At 41.3% G+C, this 12,080-nt stretch overlaps 1 protein-coding gene across 2 annotated transcripts in view; it reads right to left on the bottom strand.

The window, feature by feature from the left end:
* Window positions 1-12,080, bottom strand: part of kcnma1a (potassium large conductance calcium-activated channel, subfamily M, alpha member 1a) — a 142,384-nt gene that overhangs the window by 23,213 nt on the left and 107,091 nt on the right. Inside the window, exons 19-21 of one of the 2 annotated variants that reach the window (XM_080481457.1) lie at window positions 8,266-8,439; window positions 4,167-4,199; window positions 3,709-3,789 (exon numbers count right to left, since the gene is read on the bottom strand). The exons of the other annotated variant lie outside the window; for it this stretch is intronic. Of the exons in view, the coding sequence (XP_080337583.1) occupies window positions 3,709-3,789; window positions 4,167-4,199; window positions 8,266-8,439 (288 nt within the window). The remainder of the gene's footprint in view (window positions 1-3,708; window positions 3,790-4,166; window positions 4,200-8,265; window positions 8,440-12,080) is intronic. 2 annotated transcript variants of the gene reach the window in all.

Raw genomic sequence — 12,080 nt, forward strand, 5'->3', positions numbered from 1 at the left:
GTTGAGAAAATAGTGCTGGACCTGACATGAATAAAAAAAATTTTTTAAATTGCCAACAGTCAATCAATCATTCAATCCCAACAACAACAAAAAAAGAAAACAAAATGAAGACAAGAAACATAAAATTAATAACTCAGTGTCAAATTGAGAAAAATATAGAGAAAGCATTAGTAAAAGGACAATGGTACTAAGAAAGGCAGGAGAAAACCACGGAGAAAAACCAATTTTATGACCTGAAAATGTCATGAAAAAAGCTCACATCCCCAAATAACCCAGTTTTGGCTCTCCTAACATGCCTACAGTGGTACACTACTGCGTCTGCTCACCCACCACATTGTGCGGGCGGTTGGACCTCTAGCAGTCTGCATCAGAGTGACCCTGCTTACCTACACCATTAATTGCCATGTGATGGTGCATACTGTCATTATCAGTGGGGCACGGGCAGAAGCAATGACAATGAAATAAATAAAGGTTATGGAGATGGATTATTTATTTATTTATTTATCTATCTATTTTTTACTAAATCTATCTAAACCCCACCCCATCATTCCAGTTCTTAAAAAAAATCCACAATGGCTCTTCTACAGGTCTACCTCCATGCCAAGAGGACATTTAGCACTCAGCACACGTCATGAAGGTCAAGGCATGTTAACAGGATATGGATTAGTGGACTGTAAATTTTGAAAGCAGCTAGTAAATGCACATCATCCTCTAGTAGAAGAAGGTCAGGACTCGTCGTACAAGTTTAAATGAAAGATAAATGATTTATGTATGATTAAATATTCAATTTCTGTGTCTGATTCTTTGCTGCTGAGCAGGATGCTGAACCATAGCCCCAATTTTATTTTGTCTTTTACAGGCCATTTGAGCAAATTTAGGTTCAGTTTCCTGTCGAGTGTGCTTTGGTACACTGGGACATAAAAGAAAACACTACTTTTTCAAACTTTGCTTGAGTCGCAGTCAGACAGAGAGAATGAGAAAGAGCAGCCGGAGTGAGGCCAGGCCGAGTCGTCTGAAGATTTCAGTAAGGCTAACAGAAGTCTGATCTTCACTACTGTCTGTGAGTTTCAAGAGCTTTCAGACAAGCACCCAGATACTCTTATCCAATCTACGCTCGCCCAGCGCAAATGCCAAGTGCACCGTCACTTCAAACCCATATTAGTCCTTTGGTTGGAAATCAATAACACAGCATGATATTAGTGTGAATCAATGTGCACACCGCAAGCCGTGACTACTCCAAGCATGTGGAATTTCATTATTGTCTGAGCACCCAGTCTGGCCTGTCACCTAATTCTGCTAATAAAAGATAAGAAATATGACTTTGCCTTCTAATAAAATGTCATTCTTTGACATTTCTTTTATGCAATTGGGCATTCAGAATAGCTAATATCACAAGCACTTTCCACTTTACAAATAATTCCCCTGTCTAATGTACTTTGAAAATACCAGATCAGGAAATATGCATTCTTTGCCATATTCTCTGACAAAACTGTAGCAGTAAAAAAAAAAAACAAGCATTACACTTAATTCTATAGCACTAAATTAGATGGATTTCCATCACCATACATTAAATGCGTCTAAACATAAATTAACAATATTTCTATTTAGAAACATCTACATTTGTGAATCTAAATTCATACTATGTTTGGAAGTCACCCAATGCCGTCGACAGCAGCCACTGCACTAAAGCAGGCAAAGCTGAGCAAAGCAGCAGCAGCAACAACAACAGCAGCAGCAGCAGCAGCAGCAGCAGCTCCGGCAAAGTGAACCATCATGCAGCAAACAAAACAAAAAATGGGACAGGGCAGGCGGGGGTTACTGACTGATGCATCCCACTAAGGGGGCAACCTACAGTGCCTACTGTGACTGAGCAGCATGGCATTACTGGGGTGGTAGCGGTATTTCACCGGCAGACTGCGGGCCCGGTTCAGTCGACTCTCAGCCAGGGACCTGGCCACCACATCTCCTGGACCGGAGATACTGAGACGGAACGGCGAGGGGTTGGCCCCGGGCCCCCGCCCCACAGGGAGCAGGCTTCCTTTACGATTATTAACAAGGGGGATGTTGAGCGGGCCTGGGTGGACCAGGGCGTCCTGGTCGGGGTGCAGGGCGTTGGGAAGGAATGCATTTGAGGTGATGGCGGTGGAGTTGCAGGCGGTGGGTTTAACCGATCGCTTTTGAAAAGATGGTCTAACTTCATCCATTACTGTCAAATAATGCAGAATAAAAAGTGTGAGAAAGTCCTCAAAATGTTAAAAAATATATTAGTAGATAAAATGGAGTATTAGAGTGCTAAATGTTATTCATGTTACGTCAAAACACAACTCATGTTTTGTAGGATGTTAACAAGGTAAATAGAAAATTATTAATGAATTTAAACAAATACAATATAAATTTTTTTAAATTTGTTTAAAAGCGACTGAAAGCAAAAAATAATAATCTAAAACACAACAGTCACTTATCTTTTTTTTTAAACTGTTGTCACTAAAATGTTCATTTACTGTTCATTTGAGACAAGCATGAATTAATCAGAAGCACTTTTGTTGTATTTCTCATTTGTGATAACTTTCTGGTTGAACAAAGCAGAGACACGGCTCGGCTAAAACCAGTCAAATCAAATCAGATGTCATTTCAAGCACACGGTACTTTCACTTTAACAAATATAAAAACTACAACTAATAATTTATAATATGACTTATTCAAAACCTTTACTCATTAAACATTTAGTGGATTCATATTGGATTAGGTATGAAAATGTGGTTAGTGCGGAAGGGAAACGATCTTCTATTGTCAAACTGTAAATGAATGACTTTTTGTGTTTATGTTCCAGAAATCACACCTGGTGTTCACCAATGCATCCCACCAAACCTGTGTGTGCACGCAATCCAACTCTGGCTGGGGAGTCCCAGTGTGTGTGTGTGTGTGTGTGTGTGTGTGTGTGTGTGTGTGTGTGTGTGTGTGTGTGTGTGTGTGTGCGCGCACTGCAGAAGTCGTGGCATGCTGCAGGAAGTGGTGGTGGTAAAGTTGACCGGGAAAGCCTTTATCCTCCCTTTGGTGGAAGGGTGGTAGCTTGGTTGTTTGGAGGAAGGAGAGCATGCTTGGGTGGCCCTGGGCGATAAACAGACGTTTATCCCAGCCGTCAGCTGCCTCCTTGATTTACAGGGCGCCACCGATAGCTCCTGGATTCATCTGGCCCTTGTCAAACACGTGCAGCGTTACAGAGCATTCACGCGCCCTGGCAGGTCCACTGTGCATCCTGAACAACCCAGACGGAAACTGTCCTCTCTTGAAATGCTAATCACATGATGGTACTGTCCTGCATGCAAGCCTTATCAGATCGTCATGACCCAATGTAAACTAGATGATGAAGCAGAGGAACAACAACGGGAAAATGTTTTACTTTGTCACTAAGCTGGCTTTGCCTTTTTAAAGTGTTTGCTGCATGAACGAGCTTTGTTCTTTGACTGCATGAAACAGAGGCCATGCACTGCTGTGTTGTTACAGTTCAACAGGAAAACTGCAGTTATGATTGCCGCTTTTCATTCAAAAAAAGAAAAGAAATATATCTTCAGTGTCATTAGGCTTAATGAGGAAAAAATACATTGTATTAAAAAATATACACATAAAATGTGGAGCATGACAAATAGCAATTCTTAAAGTCGATTCTTAAACAGTAATGCATTTAACAATTATTTCTCAAAGATTTACCTATATTGCAATCAGCTTTGAACCGAACGCCAGTCTCTTTTTGGCTTCCACTGTTCCCTGGTGTTGTAGCGCCATCTGCTGCTACATGCAGCACAATACAAAAAGAATATTTCATGCAACTACATATTATCAATAACACAAAAAAAAAATTATTTTCTAATTGATATTAAAAAAAGCTTACTATTTACTTTAATTTCCCGTAAATTGTTTAATGATGGTTATATTAGGATGAACTGCTTATCGGAATTAAAACACTGGTGCAAAGGTACATTTATATTCACATCTTGTTTCTTTATGAGATACAAGACAACTGCATTATTTTATAAAGGAGTGAAAGACAACAAGGAAAACACTAAAGCAGAGCATCAATACTGGTCCTATTACATGACATCATGATGGGGCTACTGTCTAAACACAGAGCTGGAGGAGAATGGAGAAGGACAGAGAAACACACTTACGTGGTCTGACATATCCATTATACTTATATTTGGCTGAGGAGAATGCAAAGACAAGTGGCAAGTCACACAGAGGGAGAAAGGATGTAATGAAACAGACACATTAGGTAATAAAGACATCAAAGCAAGAGCAGTGGATGGAAATTAAATGAATTTTAACACTGATGCACAGTTAAGTGGGAGCCACGACGGCACTGAACTAAAAGAAAAAAAGAAAAAGGTAGAAATGATGAATATGATGGTCAAACCCGAAAAGGTGGAGCTGAATCAAGTGTGGTGTGATGGCACAGAAAGTCAAGACAGATGAATGAATGAACTGTCCTTTCTCATAGTGAACCATCCTTTTCAGACAGAAGATGTAATACTGGTAAAAAAAAAAAAAAGAGCTGTTTCATTTTAAATTACTCATTGAAAGTTGTAGATTCAAAGTTTTTTTCTTTTTTGTAAATATTCATTCTATCTTTATTTAATTTTTTTTCATGTTTAAAAATGATGGGCATTGTGAGGTCTGGAGACAGAACAGATAAAGCCACTATGGGAAACAGAAACAACAGCTACATACATGAGTGCATGTAGATATCCAAAACACAGACAACAGACACTCGCGAGTCACAACAGCAGCAGCAACGGGCCACTAATGAAAGGAGACTTGGCCTTCTCGTGCGGTCCAGATGTCGTGCCCAAGTGGAGTTTTTTTTTTAAACGGGGGGGAACTTTTCCAAACACGGCCTTAACGCGGCACTTTTAAATCTCCGGGGTCGCTCTTTAAAAGGGTTGAACAAGGTCTCCACTTATGCTGTTAATTATCTCGGAATTACAGCGTGTGACCTTGACCGCAGAGATATTAAAAAAGATGGGTAGCACTATACTACTGATGCAGTGGGCACTTGAACTGAGCTCCGAGCTGCTGACACTCCCTACTCTTTCCCAGAGTCTCTTCCAGCAGTAAAGGTCACGGCGAGGGCCCAGGGCTGGCCTGTGACACAGATCCTCAAAAAAAGGACCCACAGTGGCCCTGGCATCTGTCTCTAGCAATCTGCCCGCGTCGCAGAGGCGGCAGACTAACTGGCTAAGCATCTGGGGCGTAGCAAGGCGGCGTAGGACAGAGGGTAGGGAGTGGTGGGGGGTTGGGGCCGAGCCTGCCTGGTGGACAGGAGCTGTCAGGGCAAGTTTGGTGACAGACCAGCAGGGCTGGGAAAATGAAAATGCAAACATAATTTCCGTGTCAAGATAGATAAGGTCCCCGGCAATGAGATGCAGATCCACACACATGCAGAGGACGAGCTGCATGTTGTTTTTGCACGCGAGATGCGCACATGAACACACACATCCTAGAAGGTCGTGGACTAGCCAAAAGCATCTCCCTCGCCCCCGGGGTCCTCAACCCTTGTCCATGCTTCTGCTTCACAGCAGTCTCAGCCCTCTCCATTATATAAACCCAATTTCTCCGACTGATGGTCGGATCACTGAAAAAGAAGAAGAAGCTAATTTTGACATCAAAATGAGGCTTTAAGTTTGCAAAAAAGTTGCCAAGAATCAGTACAACAAGTACATTTTGAACTTACTTTCATAAAATAAAAGTAGGCTAACTTTGATTACATGCCTGTTCGGATCAGTCCACTCTTTGCATTAGCGTTACCCCCTCTTTTTTTTTTTCTTTTTCAAAATTGCAAGATTAGTGGCCAATTCATTCAGCAGCCGCTGTTTCAAATGTTTGTCAACTGCATCCAATGTGGTCTGAATTCATCACCACACCACGTGCATTAAATTAAGGAGAGTTATCCTAGAAATCAATTATCAAAGCAGGAAAAGATTGGTTCAGATGCACATGGGTATGAAGTCATTGTGGATAAAGACGTCTTATCCTCTCAGTCTGGTGGAAAAAAAAAAAAAAAAAAAGAGGAAACAGGGGTAAGGAAATCCAACAATCCCTGACTGTCAAAGCCCAATGCGCCCTTTCACTAAAATCACTTTGTTCAGACAAAGTCAGAGTTAAAAAGGGAAAGAAATCTAAGACAGAGGAGGTTTTCCTGAAATCCTACAGGGGGTTGAGGGAGAAGTGAGATCAGTAACCATGTAATGGCCAGTAATTGGTACCGAGGGATATCAGCGCAGGCCCAACTACAAGAGGCCAAGCCAAACTCATCATGGCATGTTTGACACTAATCTAGGCTGAGTCGGCAGACGGTGGGAGAATGCTGAGAAGGAAATCAGATCTGTACGTCTGAACCCAGGGCTTTGATAGCAAGGCCTACTGCTGCCATGTCTAATTGACGGACAATTTAGTATTTCCCATCCACTCAGAGGGGAACCAGGATGGAGGAGATCTTCCAGGAGCCCCCGGACTCTTACCTCCCCTTTGTCAAGCCAATTTCATTTCCTTGTATTTTTCTTGCCCTGTCTCTTCTTCTTTGCTTTTTTTTCCTAGGCTTTTTGGCCGTTGCATGAAGCCGTGTTTCCCTCTCATCTAATTTCCTTCCTACGTTCAGATGCTGCTCTCTTTACCTTCCCAATGCAAAGTCAAAGTCTTAACAAAGATACAGTGTCTGTCAAGTCAAAATACTGAGTCACATCTCATTTTAAACACAATCATCTTACAAGTACGATTAAAGTGGACTTGCTTTATGACAGGTACTGTTGGTTGTGCGTCTGATATTATGTGTGACGGGATATTTTACTCTACAATAGAGCTGGGCAATGAATTTTCTCATGACGCTGCGTGAAAAACGAGGACTGCTGTGAAGGGCTAAGCCGTCAGTTGTACTCAATTGCGCTTAATATTAACATGACTCTTAATCAAAAGCTGCATCCTTATAATGGTTGTTGATGAGCTACTGTTCCTCCATTTCTCTGTGTATTTTGTTAATAGAAAATCTTTAAACACAGCGAATTGTTCTCCATCAGCTTGGCGTGACTCCACCCTTGACTTCAGGAAACACGAGCTCAGATGCCCCAGGTCCTGTTACAATCTCTACATTCTCCATCTTTTCTTTTATAGTGACAAAGTCAACTTTTTTTTAGTGAGGCAATAACTATTGGCACTGGAAGGCAACAGACTAATGACTATAAAGGTAATCAGATAGTGATTACATTTAAAAAGTAAAGCATGACTCTTCAATACACGAATCATTATTTGTCAACCAACGTGTGGCCCATGAGCCATCTAGTGTCCACGCCTTCCGTAAAAACTACAAAGTATCACACATATGATTTGAACATGATTGAAAAACTGTAGTGTCGCGAAAATGAATTAATCAAACACAGTTACAATACGCTACAATAAAAGAGGAAAAGGTGAAAGGGTGTTTCGTGAGATGTTGAAAGCTCCTGTAACTTCCTGCACTTTTCCTGAGCCCGATGCTCCCAGTTAAAACCCATCAATATATGTACTCTGATATTCCATTTAAGTTCAAGTAAAAGAAGATGTAAAACAAATGGGGAACAAAAAAATAATAATTGGATTGAACAGAAAAGTGCACAAAGTAACAAGTGTCAACTCAGAGGTTTGTACAGGTCGTCAAAAGTAAAAACACAGTTCATCCAACGTCATTATCAGATTGCATTGAGTCTAACCTTGAGAGTACATCTTACAGCTTACCTTTAAATTCACCTTTCATTAATAAAACATCAAACATCACGCTCCAATAGCGACATTACCACACAACTGCATGGTCGATGCAGCATCACTAACACCTACATTACTGCACAGCAGCACCACAGAGCCACACCACCACTTACCTATCATACACATTACACTCAGGAAACAATAACAATACATTTAAAAGACAGAGAGTATCGAAGGAAACCCAGTGAAACAGCAAGATAGATCGATAGATCGAGACAGATAGAGAGAAAGAGAGAGATCAATAAAAAAAAAATTGTTACGTTGAATAAATATTCATAATGGAAAAAAACTGACATACTCCACAGTTACACAAACTATGGAGTCACAATGAACAGATCACATCACGTAGACGCTGTTATATAAACACACACACATACACACACACACACACGTCCACGTACGGTAGCTCTGCATGGTACAATATACAGAGCACACACCACAGACATGGAACAGCATGTGTTGGGCGGTGTAACTTACAGGCACGTAAAGTGGTTGCGCAATCATGAACAGAGACAGAGGAAAGTGGGTAGGCCCTCTGAAGGGTGTCCATGTTACTATGTACACTGCCTGACATGCAAGAGCAGTCTTGCTCTGAACGGCCGCAATCAAAACAACATGCCAGTTTCATTCGTTTGTAGACGGACATCTTGGCTAAAGTCATGTTTTGGGATGAGAGGAGAGGAAAAGCAGCAGGTTAATGGCAAAAGGAGAAATATTCATCTAGGGGAAGTCGGAAGGTAACTTCATCAGAAAGTGCAAGCCTTAGCCACCTGCTACCACAGACTTGAGCCCCATGTTACGCATGTAAATATTCATTCGATAGAATTAGCAGAAAAATACATTTCTAACTCTGCAAAAGTGTCACTAAATTCAATGCAAAATCAACACTTTAGCTTATCACATTCGTCATTCATTTTTGACATCGTCTCGAGAGGTCAAGCTGTGTGCTAAGGCTGTAACAGGTCAAAAGGCAAAATTATAACAGTGGGGAAAGAGGGGTGAGGAGAGAGGGAAGAAGGAGGGAGGCATTCGGGGAAGAGAGGCATGAGCAATGTCTTCAGCAGCAAACCTCATACAACGTTTCATACATTTGTACATCCTCTATCCAGACAGCTAAAGGAGTGGATCACGTACCTGTATCCCATCATGCAGCTGTAGCGGGCTCTGTCCATGAGCATCACACTATTCTACAGGCTAGACTGGCCAATTCATGCCATATTCATACCTGCAGTTTCACTGCTCCACTCCCCGAGGGGGACTTCGCTCTAAGTGTGCATGTATAGGCATAATGTGAGAGCGAAAAATGTGTCGCTGTCTTTTATCTGTGTCAATAATTCTATGTTCTGTTAAATATCAAATGATTCTGTAATTTCATGTCCAATTCAATGAAATTAAAAAGTAAACAAATAAAACAAAATAAAGTAGTTGGCAATTGTTTTGTTACTTCTGTTAATTTGGTTGGGTCTGACACAAACTATATTGTAATTATAGTAGTATTTGCTCTATACCACATCAAGACGTGTTACTTAAAAATAAAAATTAAAAATATAAATCTTAATTAGTGTGTGGAGTTGGAAAACTGTGTTTTGATTAACCTATCATTCTTCTTCTATTTATTTATTTATTGCTCTTTTATTCAATTGTATTCTATTTGTACAAGCCATCATAGTTGATGTCATGGGTCTGTTTATAGATTAGTCGATAAATCTGAGTAAATGTTGGCAGAAGAGATTCAATTCTGGAAATAACTTGTAATAATGTTAAAATGAAACTGATAGGACAACAGTTATGGAGAAATAAATTCGGGAATTGACAGATGTCCATTTTCTGTCACTCATCACACCACCATTCGAAATAAAGTGGTAATAATGTTCGGATTAGTTATTGCTTTGTTGTTACTGTTATAATATCATATTCATCATTTCTATAACAGCCTGTCCTTGTTTACTGGTCGAATGTACACAACATATGTTCTCATTCAGGTAACTGCATATGCAAATATCTTAGTAGATAACATATTGAGTGAGTGCATGTATGTGTGTGTGTGGTTACATGTGTGAAGCCCTGAACCCTGAGGGAAGCAGGAGTGAAAGTCCCCAGAGCAGCATCTTTAGATTGCTGTGACTCTGGGCAGAAACAGTCCCTGGTCCCCATCCTCTCATTGCCAAGGTGCAAACAGACAGCAGGCTAATGTCGTCTGGCACCTCTACAGACACTCGCTCAACATCTTTGACTCGCATTGGAAAATGAGACTTTGGAATGAAGCAATATGTTTCTGTGTCTGGCCCGAGGAAAGAATGGGGAACCGCAGAGCATAACCCAGCCGATGAAGCCATCAGGGACTGCTGTATACTGTGACATGCACACGTGCCTTACGAGCATGTGAAAAGCATGCAGATAACGTAGTTCCGGTTTCAGCAAGGAGGAGCGGGACAGAGATAACTGTTCACAGTGCTGCAACAGTTTCGGAGGGCATGGCAGAGGAGTGCAGTGAGGCTGTCAGATCATGCTGAAATTTCTTAACTTCAGAGTTCTTGCTTGGGCACTCAGACCACAGTGAATATACATGTTACAATGTGGATTTCTGACATGTGGAAGGGGAGCAATGGAGGACACAAGACCCACACACACGCACACTGACGATGTCTTTTACTGCTGACTTCACAAATACCCAGATCCTGCCCTAGGATTATGAGGTGTCCATTTTCGGGTCCCAATCCACGGTTCAACATGAAGGCCGCCCTGATACACTGTGTGGGTTGAATAACTGACTCCCTCCAACAACTCCACCAAAGAGAAGCTATCAGGGTTGCTTTGTTGAATATGAAGGACGTCCCTAAGAAAGCACCAGTCTGTTATAGCTATATCTACCTAAATCTTCCTTATTCAGCAATAGTGCAAGGCAAATTATAGTGTTGGCTCAGGAGATTCATTTTTGAGCAATCATGAAGATGGACAAGCTTGGAAAAACTTTAGTCTTTTGCTACAAACACGCACCTCTGAGGAAACATGCAATAGTTATGACGAATCTGTATTTATTTATTTTTTTTCCAATTCATGTTTATTATTAAAATCCCCAAACTGCTCTGATCTTTGGTCCTTGCATTTCTGCTGAAAAGGTCTCGGGGGATTTGAGTTTCCTCTACAGGCATCGCCATTGAATTATTTAATATTGAACAAAACTGTGGCAGAGCACCGCCATCTAGTGGCAGTGGAATATCATGACAGTTAATACGGAGGATGAAGAATGGGCATTTCACCCAGTGCAGCAAACTTAAACATGGTGGGGGAACAGAAGAAAGGGCCTAACAACTGTCCAGACCTGAAAGGCACAAGACTGGTGCGGTGACATTTCAACTCTGAAAGGAACTGATGATCTCTGAAACCTCAGACCAGGGTTGGGCAAAGGGCCCAGAGTTTAGAAAAGAGGCTGAGATCACAGTAAACTGGGGCAAAAACGGAGACCAGATTGTTTTGATTGTGTTTTGGCAACCCAGCTCATTAGGACCCTAAGAACTTCCCACAAGGACATTTTCTGTTCTCTGGAGGACAAAACAGCCACACAAAACTTAGTATGACAGAAAGCAGATCGATTCAAATCTTGGTGGTTCTTGTTAGATTTCCTCCTGTTGTGTGAGCCTTTCGGAGGGCAATGATTACTGTGTGACATCTCAGATTTCTATTGCGTTTCGCCTGCACTTTGTTGGAGTGCGACATTAAAAGGAGGTTAATCAGGAGTAATGACATAAGACTTGCTCCATATCGAATGCTAAATGCCCAATTTTTGGAGTTCGGTCTGATGACCGAACGGTGCAATAAAAACTGCACAACTCATCGCCCACATCCAATGAAGTCACACTACATCTTCCAACTGGACGGAGCATCAGCTGGCTGAGCCACTGAGGAGGACGCCTGATGCTGGTGTGCTTTTGATCACTGTTGTTTTGGATTTGGTCTGGTCGGAGCACAGTGTAGAAATGAAAAGGCGAGGAGAGGGATGCAAAAGCTACACTGGTACATGCAACATAGATACAATATACTATTGGCTGAAGAGGAGAATAAAACACTTGCACTGCACTCTGAGGTAATAGGACACCCAACTCCTTTTTACTCACAATAAATCACTACGAGTGAGTAGTTAAAATAAAGTGGTGTTTTCCAATGGCAGCAGGGAAGGAAATACATCAAAAGTGTGTCACTGGTCATAAAGAAATGTGTAAAAAGGAACAACAGAGGAGAACAAAACATGATAGAACAAAACATACTGTAGGACAGATTTCCATTGCAGTAAT

The sequence above is a fragment of the Lipophrys pholis genome, assembly GCF_963383615.2.
Source record: "Lipophrys pholis genome assembly, chromosome: 15".
NCBI classification, from domain to species: Eukaryota; Metazoa; Chordata; class Actinopteri; order Blenniiformes; family Blenniidae; genus Lipophrys; species Lipophrys pholis.